At 38.3% G+C, this 25,952-nt stretch overlaps 1 protein-coding gene and 1 non-coding gene across 3 annotated transcripts; one reads left to right on the plus strand and one right to left on the minus strand.

Annotated features, from left to right (window-relative positions):
* Positions 1-2,891: 2,891 nt before the first annotated feature.
* Positions 2,892-17,155, minus strand: maf-S (MAF bZIP transcription factor K). Of its 2 annotated transcripts, none has more exons than XM_083111108.1 (3): positions 16,980-17,155; positions 6,821-6,987; positions 2,892-3,218 (listed from the first exon to the last, which is right to left on the minus strand). In XM_083111108.1, exons 1-3 carry the CDS (start codon positions 17,028-17,030, stop codon positions 3,017-3,019), a joined length of 420 nt encoding a protein of 139 aa, XP_082967234.1. In that variant the 5' UTR covers positions 17,031-17,155; the 3' UTR covers positions 2,892-3,016. The 2 variants fall into 2 exon arrangements, with proteins under 2 accessions (XP_082967234.1, XP_082967233.1); XM_083111107.1 differs by having other exon boundaries at positions 6,821-6,990.
* A 7,199-nt stretch (positions 17,156-24,354) lies between these two features.
* Positions 24,355-24,425, plus strand: TRNAS-GGA (transfer RNA serine (anticodon GGA)). Its single transcript has one exon. It is a non-coding gene; the product is annotated as a tRNA-Ser (tRNA).
* Positions 24,426-25,952: the final 1,527 nt, after the last annotated feature.

The following is a 25,952-nucleotide window of genomic DNA, read 5'->3' on the forward strand; positions in this document are numbered from 1 at the left end:
ACGGCTGTGGGAAAAAAGAATGGGTATAAAGAGATTGAATTGAAGAGGTTGCAAAGGGAAGAAAAGGAAAATAATAAAGATAGGGTAGTAGTGGAAAGTGTTAAGGATGAGGATGGGGAAAGGATAAAGTATAAATACACGGGAATCCCGTATATCAAAGCAGTTTCAGAGAGAATCGAAAAAGTTGCTAAAGAGTATGGAATTAAATGTGGGATGAGGGCACCGCGAACAATTAAAAAGCATTCTACTGAGTACAAAAAGATAGAAGAAATGGGAAAAAGAGGGGGAGAATGAAAAAGGGGTATATAAAATACAGTGCGAATGTAACAAGGAATATATAGGACAAACTGGAAGAAGTATGAAGATAATATGGGGAGAACACGATAAGGATATTAGAGAGGGGGCTCCAAGAAAGGGGTTATCTGAACATGTAATTGAGGCAGGGCATAAAATTAGGAAAAGAGAAGTGGTCAGAATTGAAAATAAACCAATAAGTAGAAACGTGTATGAAGTGGCATTTATTTGCAGACAGGAATAATAAATTGAATAGGGATCATGGAAATGTTGATGAATTATGGATCAAGATGTTTAAGAGATGGGACGTGAGTAATAGAAAAAGTATCAGTTTTCAGGTCACTCCAGCTGTAATCAATGTGACCCGCGAGATCCAGGATTTCGAGTTCAAAATGAGGTAGGAGCGGGAGGGAAGTGGGCAGGGGCAGGAGTCCGGCAACTTCCGGCATTCAGAGAGAAGCCAAACCAGTCGCCATATGGTCATGCGTGGCACGATATGGGGTTTTAACGTGTTGATGTGATGAAGTTTCTTATGGTTCATTTTTAGATTTGAAGTTCTTACAAGGGAAAGAAGGGAATATGAAGTTTTATGTGTACAGGGGCCAGTTGTTACGAAATTACCTTTTTATCCATAATTTTTACCATTACCTTACCCCTTGTCTTTTATTCTAATTGACGTGGCCATGAAGTGATTGCACTCACCAAGATTGTGAACCTGATGAAGGGACCAGTTGTGTCTTAAAATGTTGTTTTTTATAAAACGTATACTCACAAATCGTAAGTAGTTCATTTTAGAGTATTTTTTAAGTACTTTTATTATTCCATCAGTATAAACCCCAAACCCCGAGAGAGCGAGAGAGAGAGAGAGAGAGAGAGAGAGATTTATATTAACATCTTTTACACAACCATGTCTACAGAAATGTATGTGCCGGAACAAAAAACAGTTGAATAGCTGCTGAAACCCATTGGAAAGTTGCTGACCTGTGTATGTTCAAAGTTTTATCTTGTGCAACAGTAAGGATTGACAGCAATAGTTATTGCTGTATTCATAATGATTTTAATTTCCTGTTAGTATATTGATAACACAACGAAATCTCTGTGATGAATTCTTAGCAATCGTCCATGTCATCATAATAAAATTGTAATACAAGACTAACCTGTACCAGTTAGTGATCAAGTTCAGCAATTCAATTTTCTAAACAGTATTCATCAGGAACACTGCTTTGCTTTGACTGGAGTTTTGTAATTTAGTGTTGCTTTTTTTTTCCTAACTGCAATGATGAGGATGAGTGATAATATTATAAATGGATGCTCACAAAGAAGATTCAAACTTTGGATCCCTGAGTGATCGGTACTAACCACTCTGCCATAGATGCCAGCTCAGGAACACTGCAACACAGCACTTTACTACTTTGTCTGGCAATATTTCTGATGAACATCTTCAACTGTTAAATTTTATCTTTTTAGTAACTATTCTAAATACATCATTTATTACTATTTTAATATTTCCTCTGGGCAGACACCATACATTAAGTGTTTTCCTACACAATAACAAATGATGCAAGAATGTCAGCAATACTGTTCGAATGCAGCTGCAGTTAGTACATATTGTAAAACATAACACTGTTAGTTATATTCTGTACACAATCAGGGTGTCTACCAAAAGAACAAATCCAAAATTCTTGACCCTTTCCCCCCCTTTTTTTTCTAACATTTATTTAATTGCCTTCTACTTAGGTGTAGTTGCAAAATTAAGAAAAGAGATATTTTTATTCAATTAAAAACCCCTACCACAAGGCCGGTTAAGATGAACTTGACTGTACTTTAACAAGAGATTTAGACTTGCTTTAATTATTAATGCATGGAAAATTAATGCTTCAGACTTCATTCTTAAGAAACAAAGTCAACAAATCCTAACTACAATTCAGAACAATTTTAGATTTAAAAATATGAAATTTTATCAAATCCCAGTACAGGTTAACAATGTAACTTCACTTTACTGTAAAAAATAGCAAATATTGACCAAGAGCATAATTTCTTGACCTACCTGTTGATTTCTTGACTTTATCTCGACTGGTAAACACCCTGACAAATCAACATAATACAGTGGAAGTAAGATTGTACATTTTCCCCATTTTACACACATTCAATTTTGTGGGCCCAATAGAGCAAAATGCTATAAAATATTTCTAGTCTTTTACATTTTCCTGCATTTTAAGTTTTTTCACTTTGCTCCCTTAAAAAACATAAAAACAAGTTTCCACTTGATTGAGACAGTGTTATAATTCATGCATTCACAGTATAAAAAAACTTACGTGAGTGAGTATAATAGTCGTAAAACTCCTTGCAGACGACGTTTCACGAAGCGTAGCATAGCTTAGCGAAACGTCGTCTGCAAGGAATTTTACGACTATTATACTCACTCACGTAAGTTTTTTACACTTTTTATACTGTGAATATATTTAATGAGTAAACGCATAAATTTTCAAAATGTACGTTATAATTCATTTGGAACTATTTACAGTACTATATAAGTTTTAGTTATGATGAAATTAAATTCACTAAAATCTACACATGTCAATAAAAAAAACTTCAGATTAACTTTCAAGTTCAAATTTATTATAAAATAAAATAAAAATTAGTAAACATCATATTCTCAAAATATAGACTTACTATAGAATCATAATTAACACACAAGAAAAAAGCAGGAAAGCTGGCCAGCTTAATTTATCGATTCAAGTTCAGGAGGAAGTGGGATTTTCTTCTGGATGGCGAATTTTTTTAATGCCTCATATTTGCAACGCAGAGCCTCTACCTCTCGCCCCATTCTGTTGTTATCATCCTGCATGTTTTCCATCTCTTGGTACTCCAGCGATTTCTCACTTTCCAGTTCATCCTTCTGCTCGATGCGCTTTATTCTGCAACTGAAGAAAGAAAACAAAGTGACATTGTTCAAGTACATTTGCATATTCACTTGACTTTTTTTTTGGGGGGAGGGGTTTAATTTGGTCTAAGAAAGTCATGAATCCAACTTAGATAAAACTACACATTTTGAAATATGATCCTAAAACATTTAATGTATTATTTATTACGGGGGTGGATTAAAAGGAATTAATTATTGCACCAGAGTGACATTTCTAAAGAAGGTTCAACTGGTAAGAGCATAAATAACTCATGTGCAATACATTCTAATGTATGACCGACTCTGCCATAATGTCGCAGATTTTAAACCTTGGCTAGCAATAGTGAAAACAATTATAACGGCATGTTTATTATCCTGATATAATGACAGATGTGATGCAGAAAACAAAAAAAACACAGTGTGTCATCCTTAATTAAAAAAATGCAAATGCAAATTTCCACAATCAAACTCAAAACCTTAGGGGAAAAAAAATAGCACTCAATTTGAAAATCAGGTGCCAGGTGAAGATTTTCAGGTGACTGCCATGGTGATCGGGCACCCTTATTTTTCTACCCTTGCTTATGAGTAGGGTGATCATAATTATATTTTTTTTGTTATAATTAATGTATTGTTATTATTTATTAGAGGATGGATCGCATAAATGATACACCATAAACTATAATTTAAATATGATCTCCTGTTGTCAAAAGGTATTATTATAATCTCAGTATACTTTACATAGCATTTCGCATCATTTGTGATCAACTTTTGATGTTATTCCTATGCTGAAGATGAGTAATGCCAGAAGAACCAAGCTTCTTGAGCCAGACCCTGTGGCCGAGTGGTTAGCAAATCGTGCTGCGATGCCAAGGGTCCCAGGTTCGAATCTTATTTTCGTAGCACTTTAACGGCAAACGTTCTTCATCAAAGACGCCATTTTCGTATCCTGCAATTTTACGATCGATTCATTGTTGCCAAACTTACCTGTAATCAAATCAGTCCACATTCCACATGCTCTCCTACATCGTGATTGTCACTGTCATCTTTTGGGCAAAATACCAAAATCCATAAGTTTGTTGATTATCCCACGGCCATCCTCCTGCACACTCCACCTAACCATCTGTACAACATTAACATCTTTTTTACTGTTCTCTTCCGCCACTCTTAAACGATGCATGCTCTCCAAGTAAGAAATCAACAGTGTGGCAATGCTGTAGACAGCGTAACTAATTGCGAACGTCAATTGTTCATATCAACAAATATCGTTACCATACTTGTATACGGAGAATCATTGCAAGAATAGAAAAGCTTATTTTACAACTTCTACACATTAATGAACAAGTTCTACACCTCTTCCCAACATGTTAACCTCAGATAAATCATCTCGACTAATTACTTCGTGAGTATAAGCAGTAGCATAGAAATTACAGAAGGGTCCGGTATTGTAAATTTTTGCCAAATATTATTCACATGTAATGTGTGATATATTTTCTCGATTAGCTATATGGGGAGTTCCTCTGATTCCAACGTCTTTGTAAACCAGAAATTAACACAGAATGCAATACATATAGAATCAAACCTTTTGTAATGTGAACCTAAGGCAGATAGAAATGGACCAAGTGACATGAAGTTCTGTGTATAGTGCATCAACATGCACTATTTAGGCCATCTTTGCTACCTTGCTGATGTGCTCTAATATACTGTTTCATAGCTTCATAAAAATGGCATTTTCTGAAACTTATGACATCATCTGGAAACTTTACATGAGACACTTTTATTAGCATTTGAATAGCACAAAATTGGAGCTGCCATGGGAAAAGTTTACCACCCTTCATGCCAATATTTTACTTTGCATCAGGTCTTCATCATGTCCAGGGCCCAACTGATCAAACCTCGTAGTGTGAAAGAAGGCTTAAATAGCAGCATCTAGAAATGGAAATGCTTGTTCATCCGTCCCTTCATCAGTCACTGCCTACAAGCTGCCAACCAAACCCTATAACAAAAAGTATGCTACGTTAACACTAGAAGCGCCAAGCCAGTCATTTTGACCATTTTTCAAATTGCAGTTTCTGCTTTGTACAGAAACCTTTTTCTTCGTGCGTTGAAATTTTGTGACTTTTCCTAAAATTTGCAGTACATTATTACTGCTATGCGTTGTTTACAAAAAAAAAATAATAATAATAATGAAAATATTTATGTTTCTACCTAGAAGTGCCGTTGCCGGTCATTTTGACCGCTAATGTATTTCAGTGGAAAACCACTTCTCGATTGGAACGTTGCACTTACAGTTCCACCCCTATTCTTCCTTCCTCTTTTGGACTCGCCCATATATGTTTGGCGTATTGTCGAAGCTGATAAGAAGGAGAAAGTGAAGACTCAGTTTCGTTTGAACACTGCAGTTTGTAGGCATGTTTTCTAGACAATGTGTCCTCAGGGGACACTCCAGGGCAATATCTGACAGTTGACGAACAATTGTTTCCTTCGAAAGCGAGGTGTAGATTTACACAGTACATGCCAAACAAACCAGAAAAATTTGGTATAAAATTTTGGATGGTAGTGGGCGTACATTCCAAATACATGTGCAATGCCTTTCCATACCTTGGGAAAGATGAATCAAGGAATGATAATGTTACTGTACCTGAAAATGTTGTATTGAGAATTACTTCACCTTATCTAAATGCAGGTAGAAATGTAAATACTGACAATTATTTCGCTAAAACTCGCTGAGAAGCTAAAGGAGGAGAAGAAGACAAGCCTAATTGGCACTATGAAGAAAAATAGAAAGGAGATTCCTAATGAAATTGTGAACATTAGAACACAAGTTTATGAAACATGTTTGCATACCAAGCTAAACGAAACAAAAATGTTCTACTCCTAAGCTCCGTGCATTCAGATGTAGAAGTAGATTTGCAAAGCAACCATTCAAGTATTACAACAAAACTAAATGCGGTGTTGATGTTGTTGATCAAATGGCACGCAAATATTCAGTCCGTACTTCATCACGTAGATGGCCGGCACATATGTTTTACAATATATTAGATCTGGCAGCAATAAATACATGGATAGTTTACAAGGCAGTCACGGGGATTAACGTTACGAGACATGACTTTTTGATAGAATTAGCTGAGGAACTGAGAGAAGGAAGTTTGAATGCAAAGCCCAATAAAATATTGTCAACATCAATATCACATGCACGGAATGTAAGTGGCTCTGTTTCCAGAAAGAGGCACCAATGCCAGGTGGCATTGTGCAATGAAAACAAAACAAGTGACATTTGTTCAATGTGCAACAAATATGTTTGTTAAAAATGTGTTTCTGGTGTAGAAAAGGTACTCAAATGCAAAAAATGTAACATGTGAAATTTCATGACGGAAACTTATTTCCTTGAAGAAAATGAATATTTATTGTTGTAATTAGTGCATGGAAAATAAAAATCGCTGGGTTTCATGATATTTTGTATTTTTTTCCAAAGTATTTTGTTTTATTAGTAATAAGATGATTAATGGCAATATTCATTTTGAGAAATCGTCAAATTTTAAATACCGGTCATTTTGACCAGAGGTGGTGCTTCTAGGTAGTAAAAAATCCTGGCACTTCTAATGTTAAACAATGTGCTGTCCTTACCTTGCTGCATAACCTCGGTTCTTCAAAGTTCTTCTGCGCTGCTTCATTTTAACTATTTCATCCCTGGTTAGACCCCGGAGCTTCAGCTGACGGTTAAGGTCTCGTACGGAAATTGACACCAACTCATCATCACTGATGTCCAGTGCTGGGCTTGGAGACAGGGGGGCCTTCTGAAAGCAAATGGTAAAAACCATCTTCTCTTACTAACAGCTATTCTTGTAATTGGTGAAGATTGAGACCAATCATTCAAACATCAACAGCTATCATTCTGAAACTGTTGCAATAGGAGGGGGGGACAAGCTTACCATTGTAGAAATCACAGCATATGAAATCAGATTTCAATGATGATGGGGAGTTGTCATGATGACCTTCTAATATATGTGTATGCACCTGTTCTAAACTAGAGTGGAGAAATCATTTTGAGAAATTGCTGAACGTGAAAAAAGGAAATGAGGATGAAGAAGTGAAGGAAAAAAGTAATCTCACATGGAAAGAAGTGGAGGAAGCACTGAAGAGAATGTAGAAAGGTAGAGCACATGGCATAGATGAAGTGCCAGTGGAAATGATACTAGGAGCAGGAGTGATTGATGTACAGTGGCTGTACAGAGTAATGAAAACAGTGTGGCAAGAGAGAGAAGTGCCAAGAGATTGGACAAAGGGACTAGCAGTTCCCATACTCAAGAAGGGGGACAGAAAGGAATGTAAAAACTACAGAGGAATAACACTAATGTACCACTCAGCAAAGATATATCAGAAAAGAATAAGGGAAGTAACAGAGCTGAACATGATAGAGAGGAACAGTATGGATTTAGAAGAGGTAGATTAACAGTAGATCTGATATTCAGCATAAGACAATTACAGGAAAGGCACTATGAGTATGGAAATGATTTGATTATGGCATTCCTAGATATAGAAAAGAATCTGGTGATGTTCTACACTAAAAGTAGCTGTCTCGGTGATTGAGAGTGCTGAGTAGACGACTCCTAATAAGGTTCTGGATTTGAGTCCTGGCTTGAGCATGGGTATGCATTTCAACCATCAATATCATCTACTAGTTATAATTGACCTAAAGTGACATTCAATAACAAAAATAAAACTAAACTTTGTGATGTAACAGTCCTTTGATTTCCACCACAGCTGTTTACCAGCTTTCCAAACCAGATTACACTACTTTCTTTCCCTAGTAGCTACTGAATTGTCTTAACATTGCTGGGTTAACAGAAATTTTGGAGATGGCACTCAAACTACTAAAAATCTATTGTATATTATATGGCAGCTTTCAGAGACAGAATTGGTTTTAATTTTTTATAGTATAACAAATCAAAAGTGGCATGTCACAAAAGTAGGTGAACGTGAAGCAAATTTTTTAATGTTGATGACTACTGAAATTAAGGTCTATTCTAAAATCAATATGTGATTAGCTGGTACAAATAAATTGGTAGCCAAGTGAGATGGGGTATTGTCAATGACAATCAGTAAAGCATCATCATGTTAAACACAAACCCATGTTCTATAATGTTAAGTTGTGCATGAGAAGGCAAAGAGTAAATGTGGACCCCGTGTTCAGCACTCCCACCAAACATTTTGATTTCTGCATGCATAATACAACACTGATAAAATTTCTTGTCTGGGTAGAGTGAATGGTGATAACATATCATGGAAAGGAACAGCTGATACTCATGAGATGCAGGGGGGGGACACATGATCATATTAAATTGTGTTTCATGTCCTTATTCAACATTTGGCCAACAAGTGAAAATTGACACCATTTACAAACCCTTCAGCAAGATGAAGTTCTGGTTTGGTACCTTGATAACATGGTTCTTTGACAAGAGTTTTCTAAAGCATTGCCATGGTATAAGAAATAATTGAATTTGGGTAGGAAACATGGAAAAGTTATGCAGTTATAATCTTCTTATATAATCTATAATCTTTCTTGCCTTTTTTTTTTTACCAGACGACTGGAAGTTGATTTTGAAATAGCCCTTTTATAATGTATTTTTTGGATAATTGAGCGTGCACCCGATCAAATTAAATAAATACAGGGTTATTTAAAAGAACAAGCAGATTTTAACTGTTTATTTCTCACGAACTATAAAAGATAGAAACACGTGACATACATTAATGGATAGAGGAAGGTTCAAAGTTTTATAAACCTGCCTATTAGTTCCATTCCATACACATCAAATTGTTGTACAAGGGTCGTTCAAGGTTGACCAGGACTCTCGTGCGTAAAATATTAATGAATCAATGTAGCGCTGCATTACTAGGGCAGGACAGACCATGATTCCTTGCGAGTAACCATGATCCTTTGCGACACATTTGGAGCATGCGCAGTAGTGTAACCAAAGATGGCGGCAAGTAGTGTATCTGTTGCTGTGGAACAGCGGTGAATAATGAAATTTCTCGTGAAGGAGAAGGTGAAACCTGCTCAAATTTGGCGTAGACTGCAAGCACAGTATGGTGAACAAACACTGTCACGGGCAAGAGTGTACGAATGGTGACATAAAAGTTCCCCTCCACCCAAGAAAAGCAAAGCGCTGCCGTCTGCCGGTAAGATTTTGGGAACAGTCTTCTGGAACATGAAAGGTGTTATCCATGTGGATTTTGTGGAGAAGGGTGCCACAATTAATGCCAAGTATTACTCAACACTGCTTCACGGTGCTGTACGTGGGGCCGTTCAGAAGAAAAGACCTGGAATGTTGTCGAAACACGTCTTTCTTCTCCATGACAATGCCAGGCCCCACACGGTCCATTTGACTCAAACAACACTGACCAGCGTGCACTGGGAGGTTTTACCACACAGTCCTTACAGTCCAGATTTATGCCTCAGTGATTTCCACTTGTTTGGGGCACTTAAAGAGCATTTGGGCGAGACGCACATGCAGACAGTTGAGGAACTCAAGAACGCTGTCCTGCAGTGGTTACGACACCAACCTACTTTTTTCTACGCCAAAGGCATCAAGGAACTTCCACAACGACGGCAACGGTGTCTGGATGTTCAGGGGGAATACTTTGAAAAACTGACATAGTTTGGTGCTTCTATGTATGTATATTTCCTGTCTAGAAATAAAAGTCCCGGTCAACCTTGAACGACCCATTTAGCTATCAATTCAATAACTAGGGACCAGTTAATTCGTGTGTGGCAAGAATTGGAGTACCGTTTTGATGTGTCGGGCAACACATGGTGCTCATGTTGAGTGCATACATTAAAACCTTCAACAATAAAACTTTGAACCTTCCTCTATCCACTGATGTATGGCACATGTTTCTTTATTTTATAGTTCGTGAGAAATAAACATTTGAAATCTGCTTTCTTTTTTAATAACCCTGTATATTCAATTAGGGAAATGTAAATGGTTCTGTAAGTATAGACTGGTCCTCACTCCATGTATATTTTACTTGTGAATATTGTAGATACTATAAAGTTCACAAGTTTTATCCCATAACAAGCTTTGCTGTTATTTGGCGAATTGTCTAATAAGTAAGTTTACAAAGATTAGAGCAAATATCTTGTTGAATGAAATTAATTTAAGCTTTTCTTTCTAATTCCTTAATTTTGTCACTGGAAAGCTAAAGGCACTATCAGAACACTTTTCTAAAATGTAATCTAATGAACACTGCTATGATTAGAAGCAATCAACAGGCTTAGTAAGTTTTATTGGATATTCACAATTATGAGGTATGCTATATGATCAAGAGTTAAGGCGAGGAGGGACATTTTCCCCTAGGTCTTTCTCGCTGGGACAGCTGTCGATCACTGTTGCCAACTTCGCTCTTTTGGAGCCAGATCTGGCTCTCTCGTGCACTCGTTACTGTGAACTGTGGCACCCGGCCTCTACCTCACCATGATGCCACCACTGGCTCCGGCCCATAAGGACCAACCTTTGCCATGAGTGTACATTTTGCACGTGATGTGATATTCATATATAGGCTGCCTCACCCGCACCCCTCTTTCCTCCCCAGGTATTTTTATATATAGAGCTGTGGATTAAGGTGAAGATGTCAATATTATTATCCGGGAATCCTTTATTTTCGATTTCATATGAACATCATAAAATTATTGAGATGGGTAATGCCGCCAAATCTAGGCGGTGAAAACTAAGAATACATTTCCATCACTTTAAATATAACGGTAATAGCAGCGCCCCCACCCCTCTGACACCTACATTACCCTAGGAGACACGTTATGCAGCCTTCGTTAATCTAGATCCTTGAAAGTCATCTTTAGCTCTTGGTGAAATGTAGCTCTTTTATGCACATCAGGTTTGGCAACACTGCCAGGATGGCTGTAGGAGGCAAGGAGAAATACATTACGCTTATAGGAGAATTATTTTACTCGTTTTCTTGGAGATATCAAACTTCCGATGGCAGAAAAAAATATATGATGAGGTAAAGGATCCATTGAAGATGATATTTGCACTAGAAATAGTCGAAACTCCCATTTGTTTAGTCGTAACTTCAATTTGAAGTTGTCTCTCCATAAGGAATACATGGGATTCTGTAAGTACGTATTCATCACATTTTTCAAACATGGTATCTAGCTTAATAATCAACTTTAAAAACCGCTTCCACTTGCAACATGGGGAGAAATTCATATTCTCAAATTATGCGTGGATTTTCTTTAGTAGCAGTGCCAATTCAGACGATATTTAAATAAATGCATGCCTGGTGCGAAATTGTCCCTCCTCACCTTAATCAGGATTTACAGGGTTGCAGCTCACAGCCATCAATGGGGAAAAATTGCTTTGAAATCAGCCATATATTGAAGAAAAAAGATACTAGAAATGTGGAAGTATAAAAAGTATAACTAACCATCTGTCATGACTTGGGCTAAAGGTTAAGACTAAATGAAACTGTGCATAGATGGGAGTGAGTCATTGATGATGTCAGCACCGGATCTCCACATAAATCTCGGCCTGGGTATATCCAAAGTAATAAACAATAAACAAATAAAAACATCTTCTTTGCCTTAATCGCAATGATGAGTATGAATGATAACGATGAAAGTGATGAAAGGACACTGACAAAAACACCCATGCTCGGACTGGAATTTGAAACCGGGACCCCTGGCATCATAACGCACTGCAATAACCACTCCGCGGGTAATTTGATGTGCCACTTTCTTTATTCTATCATGGTATTTTTTTTTACATAACTGTCATCTTCAAATAATGTAATGTTTCTAAAATTACAAATTTTAATTTATTCTAATGAATAACGAGTAACCACAATCACTACCATACCGAGGTGGCCAAATTTTAATGTTAACAGTTTTGTAGGTTTGGAAAAATCTAGAGAATTACTGAACTGATGTAATTAGTGGCTAGCACTATTTGCAAGTTCTCTTCCAACATATAAATTTTCAGTATCAGTTATGCAGTTCTTATGATTAACTTACATGAATTTCAAAGAAGATGAAGGAAGGGGTGGAAAGAAACCTTAACTCGAGGGTGTAAGAGACCTATAATGAGGCAGCCAAATTAAAGAATATAATAAATAATCAGGATATTAATCCAGAAGTGATTTTTTTTAAAGGTCCACATACTCAAATAGCCTAATGAAGCTGTAGTTCTAACGAGTGTGCATTGGGATTCCACTGGGGATTGAACCCAAGGCCCCTTAATTATAAGACGAGAGCGTTATGCGATCGGAGAGACGATATACAGAAATAACTCCGTCAACTGTATAATTTTATCATAACATAAGATGGGTCCATTTAAGAGGTGGATTACACTATTATTATGATTGGCCGCAGCATTTTTTCCAGGGAGGGGGAAGCATGGACATTTGTTCAAGGGGAGGCAAACCAGACATATTCCCCCTCAAAAAAGCACTTATTAAAATGGAAGCTATCATGTTCCTTCAGCACCCTTCCAATAATTAACATAAATTGTTGTGAATGAAAAGAAATACATGTGTGCAATGTATAAGTTTATGGTAAGACCCATTTTTCAAGGGGGCATGCCCCCTTGCACCCCCTCCTTCCGGACACCCATGGATTGGCCTGAGATTTAAATTACTTCTTTCATGTACGGACAAAAATATTTGAGATTTACATAAAACCAAGTCGTTGTTTGCGGAGTTATCTGTTTTGATAAAAAGTCAAGCATTGTGGAGTTGAAATCACGGTAAACATCTGATATACCCCGGACACCTATAACTTCTTCGTTTTGTCAATTTTTGACATTTGTACTTACCTATCTGCTTCGCGGAACATTCTTTAACGTGTATTCACGTTTTTTTGATCAATGTAATTGCATTTTTTTTAAAAAAAAGTGTTTTTGTACCTGAAGAATGTATGTTTCCGCAAATGGTTTGTGGGGCTATGTGTCAATGGTTCGTGGGGCTATGCGAGAATGGTGTGTGGGGCTACGCATATTTTTTTCAAAACCAATTTTTAACTATTGTAACCTATATGTGACCCTACCTAACCTAACTTTACCGCAAATGGTTCGTGGGGCTATGCATCAATGGTTGAATTTCCGCTATGAAACATTCCCACATCACACAAAACACCTTCCAGATGTTAGACAATGCTACAGGAACTTATTACTGTAAGTAGTTTCTTCTGTAAAAATGAAGAAATCTGTCCGGGAATATCAGATTATGAACTATTGATACTCTATTTGTGGAAATTAATCAAGACTGATTGACTCATTGTTATATTTCAAGTCGATTTTCTGCTATTTTTGACCAATGATGACGGTGAAGGGTAATTAGATGAACCTCATGAAGGAAGGAACACAAACATGCAAGGAGACACAAACCACCAAGAGCATTATCTTGGCTTCGGTTACAGGTGCCAGAGACTCATTTGCCTACAGGAATGCAGTTTTCAGGGTGTACTATTCAGGAGGGAGGTTGACATTTGAGTGTGTTATAAAAGGTCACTAGTTACAGCCCAAATGATCTGTAAAAAAGATACGAATTACTGAATACGATGATTAGGTTTCATGGATTCCTTGTGTCCAAATCGCTTTCTACACAAGGAAAGAGGGAAATCTCGAGTGAGGGGGGGGGGGGGAATACGTGTTAGTCAAACTCAGCTAATGCCTTACGTTTGTACTGCCCACCCTAATTTATCAATATAGAGCTTCTGCCCAACCGGTCGAAAAATTCTGGAGCCGCCCCTTGTTGTTAGCAACTTCAGTCATATTACAAATCGACAGGTACTGGTAGAGTAAGAGAATTAGCATATGAAGTCATGGTAAATTTCTCGTATCGGACAAACGGCTGAAATTTTCTAGTTCATTTATTAAAATTTCGGTAACCACCAAACGTATCTAATTCCCTTATTTTCGTATTTTTCACATTGATACACACATATTCTGCATTCGTAAGGATTCTTCTATTTCGCGTTTCGTTTTTTGCAGGCAAATAGTCTCAATTTTCGAAATATCGAGTATTTTTATTTTGTTCGCTTTTGCTTGCGTTACACGCGATATGGCGGAGAAATCTTAACTAGCGTAGTCTATGATCAGTGGTTATGCAGTGTTGCGACCTTCTTCATAGCAAAATATCTAGGTTCTAGTATGCAGAATACTTAAGTATGAATGTGAAAAATACGAAAATAAGGGAATTAGAGACGTTTGGTGGTTACTGAAATTGTAATGATATGGATAACAACATAGACCTTTAGCCTAAAAATAAACTTGAGTCTGCTGACGTCAGAACGGAAGGTAGCAAGAATGTTGTGCGATAAGTGATTGAAATAAATCAAAGCAACTGATTGTGAAATAGGTAATACACGTCTCGTACTCTCATTTGATGTCAAAGAAAAAGTCTGACGAACTTTGGATTTTTTCCCACCTACTCGGAGCGAATTGACAATATAGAGAAAGGCTCCAATTTTGTTAATTTTCGGTATACTAACTAATTTTGGCCTCCTAATCATGAATCTCTTGTTAAAATGCAGGGTATTTATCCGATTTGTTTGAAATTTGGGATAGTTACTAATTTGGGCCTCGTAATCACGAATCTGCACTTAAAATTTGGCGTTGATTTGGGGGCAGGTGAATCCGGCCAATTTCTAACATGCCCTTAACAGGGAGTCTATAGAAACAGGCAGGTAGCCGGAGCGGAGCGGAGGCGGGGCCGCGATAGCGGTTGGGGGCGGTAAGTCGATTACCCCAGGGGCGGAGTCCGGAACCGGCGGGAAATTCGGAAATCGAGGATGTGGAAACACGAACTTAACTGAGATTATTTTGCTATTTGCACGTGTGAGCGCCAAATTTGAACTGCTGGCGCTTATTTGGGTGCAGGTGAATCCGGCCAATTTCTAACATGCCCTTAACAGGGAGTCTATAGAAACAGGCGGGTAGCCGGAGCGGAGCGGAGGCGGGGCCGCGATAGCGGTTGGGGGCGGTAAGTCGATTACCCCAGGGGCGGAGCCCGGAACCGGCGGGAAATTCGGAAATCGAGGGTGTGGAAATACGAACTTAATTGAGATTATTTTGCTATTTCCACGTGTGAGTGCCAAATTTTAACTGCAGATACGTGATTACGGGGTCAAAATTGGTGAATATACCGAATTTCAAACAAAATGAAGAAATTCCCGGAATTGTCAAATCCCTCCTTAAAATTCCATGTTGAGTTACAAATTGTACTGGATTTTGAACCCCATCGAATTTCACCAAGCATCCTTTGCATGTCATGGTGTCGCAAGTTCGTTATGACAAATGATGAACAGTAACGCAGGTTTATTTACGTTCTATAACTGTTACACAGTTACAAAACCGCGTATTTGGAAACACTGACCGGTTGTTACGTCATGAAACGCTCGCAAATATTTGGTTCACGTAGTAGACGGACAGCAAGGGAACAGCTTTCGTGCATCGGAATGAAATTAATGTCGAAAATTACATGATTTACCGCCAAAGAAAATTCAACGAGGGAAAAACAAAATTCCAAGACCTTCCTAAAGTATAAATAAACGCATTTCGGTAAGTAATTTCTCCTATAAAATTGAAAAAAGACGTTTTGGGGAAACGAAAATTTTACTGTTCATTTAATTTGAATATTCGTACTTACGTCTTCTGCATTGAGAAACATTGCAGAAGGTGGCATTTAGCCTATTTCACGGAAATAAGCTCTATTTGTGACATATCGAGTAAGTTTTCTTCGTTTCTTTTTGCCTTCGGTAACACGCAAAATGGCGGTCACAGTTTCACTACCGTACTCGGCATGCAGTGTTTCCACCCCACTGCACCCAAAAATACCTACGTAGCCCCACAAACCATTGACGCATAGCCCCACGAACCATTCATACATAGCCCCACGAACCATTTCCGGTAAGGTTAGGTTAGGTAGGGTCACTATAGGTTACAATAGTGAAAAATTGGTTTCGAAAAAAATATGCATAGCCCCACACACCATTCTCGCATAGCCCCACGAACCATTGATGCATAGCCCCACGAACCATTGACACATAGCCCCACGAACCATTGACACATAGCCCCACAAACCATTTGCGGAAACGTACCTTCTTCAGTTACAAAAACACGTGTTTGGAAACACTGACCGGGATTACGTCATCAGACACAGGCTAAATCCACCTGGAAGTAAATGGATGCAAGAGCTTTCGTGCATCGGTCACACATTTATATCGAAAAATAGATGATTTACCGGCAAAATTCAATGAACGATGCAAGAAAACACTTCCCGAACTTCCACAAGTCTAAAGAAACTGCATTCGGTAAGTAATTTCTCCTGTAAATTTGAAGAAATCCGTTTGTCCGATACGAGAAATTTACCTGAAGTCATTTTCATGACTAACTTTTGCTATCATAGGGTGCAGGTGGTAAAGATGATATTCTACATCATATTCTTCCCATTTCTAATAAACTACATTACAGTAGAAAGTTCAAACTGCTCTGATATTTACAGCGTACTTGCTAACCTTGTACAAGTTGATACTTCTCGAATGTTTCGGCCGAATATTCCATGGGAAAAAAAATATTTTCCTTCGACAGGCTAAGAAATAACAACGAATTACCTTTTTCAATTCGTGGTCCACAATTCTAGCTATACTCACTCCTGTTAAAGCATACATTATAGGCCATTCTGCTTAAGAATGCTACATTATAATGTTATCATATCTCTTACAAATAGACAAAATTTTCATTTATAAACTCGTAATTTTAAGACATCGTATTACCTGACTCCCGTGCCCGCTTTTCCTATCATGTTTCTTGCCATCAGGTGGCATACTTCCTTAGGAGTATCTGTTTCAATTTTCCTTCAATATTTTTGTGAAAATCAGTTAGAATACCAATTTTTGCTGAGTCATTATGCTTTCCTTCCACCTTCATGTACGCCATTACGGTGACTCCCCTCCCCTTCCGTCAACCCCAAACGGTGATGGTAACAAAAGCCTTTACATCACTCTGTCCTTCCACTCTTCCACTGAGGTTGACACAATGCCACATGATAAAAAACTTTACATAAGAGATAACTATTATAAACTGCGCTTTGAACACACGCAACGCAATTTCTTGCGTTTTGTGAAGTGAAGTTACCATAGACAAACTACAGAGTGTTTCAAAAGTCGTCAAACCAAACTTTGAAAATTTATATCATAAAAACCGTAAGAGATATTTATACCGGGTTTGCTGCGTTATAAAATTTCATCCATTGAGATATTTTTCAAAGCTTAATATTGTCAATTTATTCCATACAGAAAATTAAATAAATTAATAACTGGCGGAAGGCAGCGTTAAATTTTTTCCAGAAATGCACTTTTGAGTGAGAAAACTATGTAATAAATTATCGGAGAGTCATAATTAGACGTCTGATGAGTGATGCCATGCCAATCTGTCGTTTGCAACTAATAATGATCATGTACAGCATTTGATGAATTTATGACTGGCGATTTTATGGGTTGAGTGAAAATGTGCCATTTTTGGGACATATCTCCGTAGTTGGCAACACTAGCTGGTCGAAATTTTGTCACCAGACGCATGCAACATGCGCCTAAGTATTGTCCATACATTTACGTTAAAAATCAAAATCATAATTTTGGGTCGAAATTTGACTTTTAAGTGAAAATTATCCGCACCTGGCAACCCTGCCATTCCAACACAGCTGACGGGAGCTTGTTACAAAATGGTATGGGCAAGTCATAAATGCGGCTACTACACGTCTACTTTTTTATTATTATTACAATTTGTACATTAAGTGTTCCGATTAAATCAGTAAACCAATCATGTAGGCTATCACTGGGTTAATAAATTTATGTTATCATTTATCCAAATAAAAGCAATTACAATATTTTATAAACATTGTTAATTTGCTGAACACATCTGAGAATTGATCTTCAACAGTAAATACCAACTCTTAACAATATGTGGGATCATTTTTTGGTGTTTAATATTGTTGATTGTTGTTAAGTGGAGCGGCCCCGGTGGTGGAGTGGTTAGCACATTGCGCTACGACGCCAGGTGTCCCGGGTTCGAATCCTGGCCTGGACATGGATTCACCAATTTCATCATCATCGCTCATCCCCATCTTCGCATATTAGCCAAAAGTGGCACAAAAAGCGAAGTAAAATTAAGCAAATCAATCCATCAATCAAATGTTGTCAAGTCTGAAAACAGAAACAGTCTGACAACAATAGTAAACGCAATACTCATATGTCACAGTACAACAAACTCCAAGTTCTTTCGCATGAGGATTATCTGCGGACCACGTTCTCTTGTTTTGGCTGTTAGCCAGTGGCGGCGATTGGGTCCCAAAATCGGGGAGAGGGGGAAAGACAGTACATTCCCGTTCGTAGAAAAGATTTAGCATAGTGCTGGGGCAAAAGTGGCGAAAACTGGGGGTAACTGCCCCCCTCGCCGCCACTGCTGTTAGCATAACCTTTCAAACGGAACCAAGCTTCATCAGTGAAACAAAACGAAATAAAGAATTATAATGAGAGATCGAAACCACCTGCAATGCTTCAAGCGTTTATTCTTATCAAGGTTCCGCAGTTCTTGGACAGCACGATATGGTTTTAGGGTCAGGGGCGGCGCCCGAAATTTTTCATCGGATGGGCAGAAGCTGTATATTGATAGATTAGGGTGGGCAGGTATAAATGTAAGGCCATATACATATATATATATGACATATATGTATAGTATATATCCCCTCCTCTCTTACACTCCCGATTTCCCTACACTTCTTTTCCCTTTACTTTTCATCTTTTCTTATATTTTTCTCAGCTTGTTACCTCTTTCTCCATTTCACATTCTCTCGTTCCATTCTTCAAATGTTTCTCTTAACTGGCACACACACACACGTGTGTGTGTTTGGTGTCTTTCCTCTTTCTTTTCTAATCTATTCTCGCATCTTGTTCCACTTCTTTGTCTTCGATGGACATAATTATTTCAAGGAAGTGTTTGTGTCTGCCAAGCCAGCCATATGTTCTAATCACATTCTTTCATTCATGTCAATGTAATGAAATAAATGTGAATCGGTTGCATCACATTTTGTCCTTTAAGTGCAAAAATACAAGGCACATGCTCAATTTTATATAGCTATCCGGCGACAGTGACAGAAAGTGTGATGGTAGACAATGGTGAAGAATTAAATTACTTTCTCGTAATTTAAATGCATGTTCCTGATCATTTTATTTTCATCATATGAGTTTTTGACTGAAACTTGGGGGTTAATGATTGATTACTTTTCTTGGCTTATAAGGTTATTGCAACTGACAAATGTATCTCAATGTATGTTTGCAGTAACGGCGATCGGGTGCCAAAACTTGGGGGCAAGGAGAGTTTACTTTTTTGGTAGAAAAGTCTTAGCATTAAGAGGCAGGCACGTATCCAGGAATTCCTTTCGGGGGGGGCTGAACATCATCATTTTAAGGGGTATAGATAGAACCTCACAATTGTATGTTTAAGGCCTGTGGTGGCGATTGGGTTCCAAAACGGGGGGGGGGGTACAAGGAAAGTTTACTTTCTCTTGGCAGACAAGGCCTAGAATTAAGAGGCAAAAAAATGGGGAGGAACTATCCCCTAAATCGTTGCCACTGTTTAAGGCTGCCATGTTAATCAGAACGCGAAATCGGAACGGTTTTTACCACTCGACTCCCCTGTTTCCATGCATTAACATTGTATGCCAGAACCATCTGAGTGTGTGTGTTTGTCCATTTCTTCTCATCAGGCATCAACACGTCTATGGTGTCTGAGTGTTTTTACGAAGTCGTTACACATGCATGGGATTGACAGTCCACTCGACAACGTGAGATTCAAACTGTGGGCTGCGAGGTGGACGCAGACAGTTCTCGAATATTTCTCTGATTCGAGCCTGAACACCACTACTGTGTCTTGTCCTCCCATGTTTGCAGCTCTTATAAAAGCCAAAACCCACTAAATTGTTCATATTAAGGCCTCTGAATACCCTTCCGTTCCCAACACATCTAATGTTTCGTCTCCCAATATGATCAAATGCTTACTTATATTTATTTCTAGTGACGTGCCCAAGGGAGGATTGGTTGTGTCATAACCTCATTTGATGCAGTATTCCTTAAAAAAGGAACGTCAAAGACAGGAAAAGATGGCAAAATGGGGACTGACTACCAAACATAGTATTTGTAACCCGTCTCCCTAACGATAATCCTGGGCACGCCATTCTTTATCTCGGACACATTTTTTTTTAAATCAACTCACCAGAAGTTTTTATAATTTCGTATTCGAGACTTAGGTAAAATGCGTTCTTCCTGCAGGTTTGGATATTATCCTTTAGGGTGCTTTCGTCTGCCTTCGCACCTAACCTTAACAAAGCCCTAAATTTCCATCCTTGTGACTTGGATCTTCAAGACTTAAGTAGATTTCAGACCGAAGGGATACGCGATACATGACGTATGGAATGAGCCAATCAACAAAAACGTCTCACACCGTAGCGATACAAAAGACCTCACAAACCAACGTTCGACGTGTGAAATCCTCAGGCAACACAGGGTGAAATCTCCCTTAGTAGGCCACTGTCATCGTCACCTCTTGTTGACCAAAGAAGAAAAATTTCTCCTCATCCGGTGGGAATGCCCCTCAGTTTGCTTCTTTCTCCTTTATTTTCTGTGCTTGTTAATAAAACAGGCAACATCTTACAATTTGACATACACAGAACATGTACTATGTAGCCTATACATTTTTGCGCAAACTCAGTCGAAGTCAAGGGTGGCTCGGTGGCTCAGTTGGTAGAGCAATGGCACGGTATGCCAGAGCCCTGATTCGGGTCCTGGTAGAGTCTGCAATTTCCGTTAAAATAATTACATATGCAACATCTTCTTGCTTTCTCTTCTCGACATTCATAAAATGTTCGGCTGTCCCTTCATGGTAGTTAAGTATTTGTGTGTGTGCGAACCCAGTTGGCTTAAACAAAATTATTTCTTTTATGCCATGAAACTGAATTTTTTAGTAACTCTTTTACTGTATCAGTGGTTAGGGACTGGAATGCACTTTCACATGAAATGAGAAAATCAATTTCCATAGGTATCTTCAAAAGAAGATTAAGAGAAAGTTTCATGGAGTGATCTTTTTTTGTTTTGTCAAATTAGTACATGTTTAATAAATATTTATAGTGGCCTGTTATGTATATAAACCTATGTATGAGTGTGTGTACATGTATATATATGTTTTATGTATTTCTTTGAATTACATATTTTTATCGCTGTTGGTTTGACATGAAACGTATGTATATGTGTGATTTCAATGTTTATATATGAATCAATTTATGAATATGTTCTATATTATGAAATTTTGTATGTGGTTGAGTGTAAGACAAGACATGAGCCTTAATCTTCGCCACAAATAAATAAGAGACAAATAAATAAATAAATAAATAAATTCTGGAACTGCATACATGAAATTTTGTTCGGGCACAACTAAATCATCACTCAAAACTTTGATTTTCAGTTGCTTTGTGAATCTTATTTCTGTTTTAATAAACCGCTGAAATATTCATTTTAGAGAGAGAGACCTTCAATCTCTTCGGCCCTCGACCTGAACTAGCTGCACTACACTCAGGCTCCGGAAGTTCTCCTGTCGTCAATGTCTTCAGCTTTGGACCCGAACTAATAGACTTTGTTACTTTACGATATTCAGTCCTTTTTATTTTCGAATCACTAGATCTTACAAAGCAAGCAATGGACACAGAGATCACTAATCGACTGTATGAATTGCAATACTCTGAAAATTCTGAAGTCTCATTAACCGATTCTGTTGTATACAGATCAACCGGTAAATTGAAGCCGCATATTTATATCCTATCCTCATTATATTCTAGAACGTTCCGCAGATAAAACGATTCGTTAATATTGCCAATAGTTCGACTCCTTCTCTTATTCAAGAACGTTCCCTCTCGCGCTTTCCAGAGATTAAAAATTACAACGAATCGTCCTACTTGTGGCGCTACCTTTGTTGCGCAGCTTCCACGAAGTTCGCTGCGACAACACCGAAAGCACAAGAAAAGTTTACGTGCAATATTATCAACAACAGGGTTATATAGAACATTCTCCGTCTTTAAAATTATGAATCTCCTTAAATTATTATCGTCACAGTATTCAAGAAGACAAAAACATAATTTTATGTAGTGTAAACTGAAAATTTCCTGTTTGTGTGTTTGTGGGGGGGGGGGCTCAAGCACCCTGATCCCCACCTTGGATACATGCTATTGACAATAACAGGGTTATAGAACATTCTCCGTCTTGTCTTTATAATTATGTATCTCCTTAAATTATCGCCACATTATTCAAGAAGACAAAAACATAATTTTAAGCAGTGTAAACTGAAAAATTTCCTGAAGGGACGGTTCGAGCCCCCTGATCCCCACCTTGGATACATGTTATTAACAATAATAAGGTTATAGAACATTCTCCGTCTTGCCTCTATAATTATTACTCTCAAATTATCATCATATTATTCAAGCACCAATAACCTAATTTTATCTAACGTAATCTGAAAAATTTCCTGAAGGGGGATCGAGCCCCCTGATCCCCATCTTGGATACGTGCTATTAACAATAACAAGGTTATAGAACATTCTCCGTCTTGCCTCGATAATTATTTATCTCCTTAAATTATCGTCACATTATTCAAGAAGCCAATAGCCTAATTTTATCTAGAGAAAACTGAAAAATTTCCTGGGGAGGGGGGCTCGAGCCCCTGATCCCCACCTTAGATACGAGCTATTAACAATAACAGGGTTATAGAACATTCCCCGTATTGCCTCGATAATTATTTCTCTCCTTAAATAATTGTCACATTATGCAAGAAGCCAAAAACCTAATTTTATCTAGTGTAAACTGAAAACTTTCCTGGGGGAGGGGCTCGATCCCCCTGATTCCCAACTTGGATACGTGCTATTATTAATAATAGGGTTACAGAACATTCTCCGTCTTTCCTCGATAATTATTTCTCTCCTTAAATTATCCTCATTTTATTTTATTTCACACCCAAGAAACAAAAAACCTCATTTTATCTAGTGTAAACTGAAAACTTTCGGGGGGGCTCGAGCCCACTAAGCCCCCCCTTGGATACGTGCCTGTTAAGAGGCCATAGTGCGGGTGCAAGAAGTGGCAAAATGTGGCGTGGGATCTTTCCCCCCTTGTTCCTCCTAATCGCCGCCACTGGATATTTGGATTAAAATTAATGTCTTATTGGGAATGTACACACACGCGCGGAAAAAGAAAAATTGCTAAGTTGCTTTTCGTTTTCTGAAGTTAGTCTTCGTTACTCATGCGGGAGAAGTAACACTATTTATAGTTTACATTTTGTAGAATGTGATTTTGGACACAAGGAATTCATCGAAATTGATCACCATACCCGGTAATTCATCTCTTTTTCACAGATGACTTGGGTTGTATGGCGCGACCTTTTCGAAAGCGCTCAAATGTCAACCTCTGTCCTGCCCAGCATACCCTGGAAACTTTAATCTTACAGGTGAACAAATCTCTGGCGCCTGGAACCACAGTGAAAATAATAATTTATGTTGGGTTGTATTTTCAGTGTCTGCGTGTATTTGTTTTCGTCCTTCGTCACTTTCACCTAATCACCATTGAACCACATCATCGCCATTAGCCAAATTAGCAGAAAAGTGACTTCACATAGAACAAATCAGTCGAAACAGCGACAACTTACTCTTTCAAAAGTGGAGTTTCATTGGTTCATACCCTTAGTTTCAATTTCACACTGTTTCATTCTTGTATCAAGACAGCTAACTCCGTGAACAATAACGTTGTTTTCAGAAAGTCTCAAATATTTGTTTCTGGAAATACACCCCCTTAAATGAACGCATCTTTTATGGTGATAATACTACAGCGCTGTAATAATACTATAACACGTTCCCTGTGAGTTCTTCTGTATATTTTTCTCACCAATGGCATAACGTTGTCGCCTCATAATGAAGAGGTTCTACTTCTACTGCCCCCTCCCCCGATGGAAGCACAATGCACACTGGTTTGGACTCCACTTTAAACTGTAGGATTAGTCCCGATTAGCCGATTTCACACAGGTAAAACAGCGCCAGCGAAAATGCAGGGGAAGCCAGGCCGGCTCGGTAGCTCAGTGGTAGAGCAATGGCACGGATTGCCAGAGACCCGGGTTCGAGTCCTGGTCGAGCCTGCATTTTTCGCTGAAAATCTACACGTAGATATTTGTATGTAAAAATTGTTATGAAATGAAGAAAGAGACACTTCTGGAATTTCAATGTAGACCTAATTAAAAAGTCGAAATAATTTATTGTGTTGCTGGAGGAAGCAACGCTAAGATGGGATTTTTGTTTGTTTATTTAGAGATTATTTTAATCATGCGCAGGCCGGGATTTATACAGGGTGATTGGTAATTCGACCTATTCCTGGAAAGGGGTAATACTAGAGCACATTTGCAACAAATTTTACCCTAAGCACCGGGGGTCGAAAATCAATGGGTTTCGAGTTATTGCAGTTTGTAGATTTTCGTGAAATATTCCGACTTGCGACCAAAAAACTAATAATTGTGAAAAAACTACTACACCCTGGACGCTTAATCGACACGTTGCTAACAGCTGACGAATGAGTGACTACTGGGGAAGAAATTCATGCCCATAATTCCCATACTCACAGAAAGAAACAGTCATTGGTGTACACGTCATGAAGAAATTTGGAAATTATCGTTTATCGTTATCGTTGCATTTGGGATCACATGTAAGAGTCAGTCTACAGTACACCAGTGGATTCCCAAGAAGAGTTGAGAGAGAGAGAGTTGAGACATAAGAGACAGAGTGTCAACGCGAGTGATTGTGTCTGAAGTACGCCGCAGGCTGCGTGCTTGCATACATAACCGGGGGAGGTGGTTAGTTATACGTATTTCTATATTTTTTCATCACATCCGAAGTACCTCCTTTTTTCTTTATGCAGTACTTTTCCAAGCAGTTTTCCTCAGTGAAGACTCAGAGCTGCAGCCTTCAAGGCCACCATAAATCCTGATCTCATCTTGACCATACCCTGCGTAATTTTGCACCTCCTAAGTCTACTAGCTGCTTCTAATCATAGAAATATTCAATTGATGACAGTTCATTTTGTTCAAGTTCTCTAGTAATTCTTTTTGCTTTCTAATGACAAAGTTAAGACAGCTTTTTATGGGATGATGATATGTGATCATTTCTAGTATAGATAATATTCATGAATAAAATATACATGTAATGAACACCATAATACACTTATTTATTGAATCATTCACATATCCCCAAGTGTATGTACTTAGTGAATTTGATTGGGTGGGTAATCGGGTGGGCGTAGAATTTTTTGGGTGGGCACTTGCTCACCCCTGTCGCAGTCCCTGTTTAGGGTAGTTTTCTTCACAGCCCTATAAGCACTGGAAAGGGACAAGTCTGCTTGGGACGCAAGTTTCCTCAAGCTTTTGGTTGCAGATTGTTCCAGACATGTACGCACATCCCCCACTGCCGCAGGGGTTAAAACCAATGGGCGACCACTTCGTATTTTATCACATACAATTTCGCTTTCCCGAAATCGACGCACTAGTCATTAAACTGTTGCTTTGTGAGGTACAGCAGAAGCTGGGTATTTTTTCCGGTAGTGATTGCTGCCACACCAGTTTTAAGCCATCCGATTGGTTGACGCGAACTCGTTGTTCATTGGTGGACACATTAAT

Source organism: Lepisma saccharinum, chromosome 24 (assembly GCF_977018435.1).
Source record: "Lepisma saccharinum chromosome 24, izLepSacc3.1, whole genome shotgun sequence".
NCBI lineage: Eukaryota > Metazoa > Arthropoda > Insecta > Zygentoma > Lepismatidae > Lepisma > Lepisma saccharinum.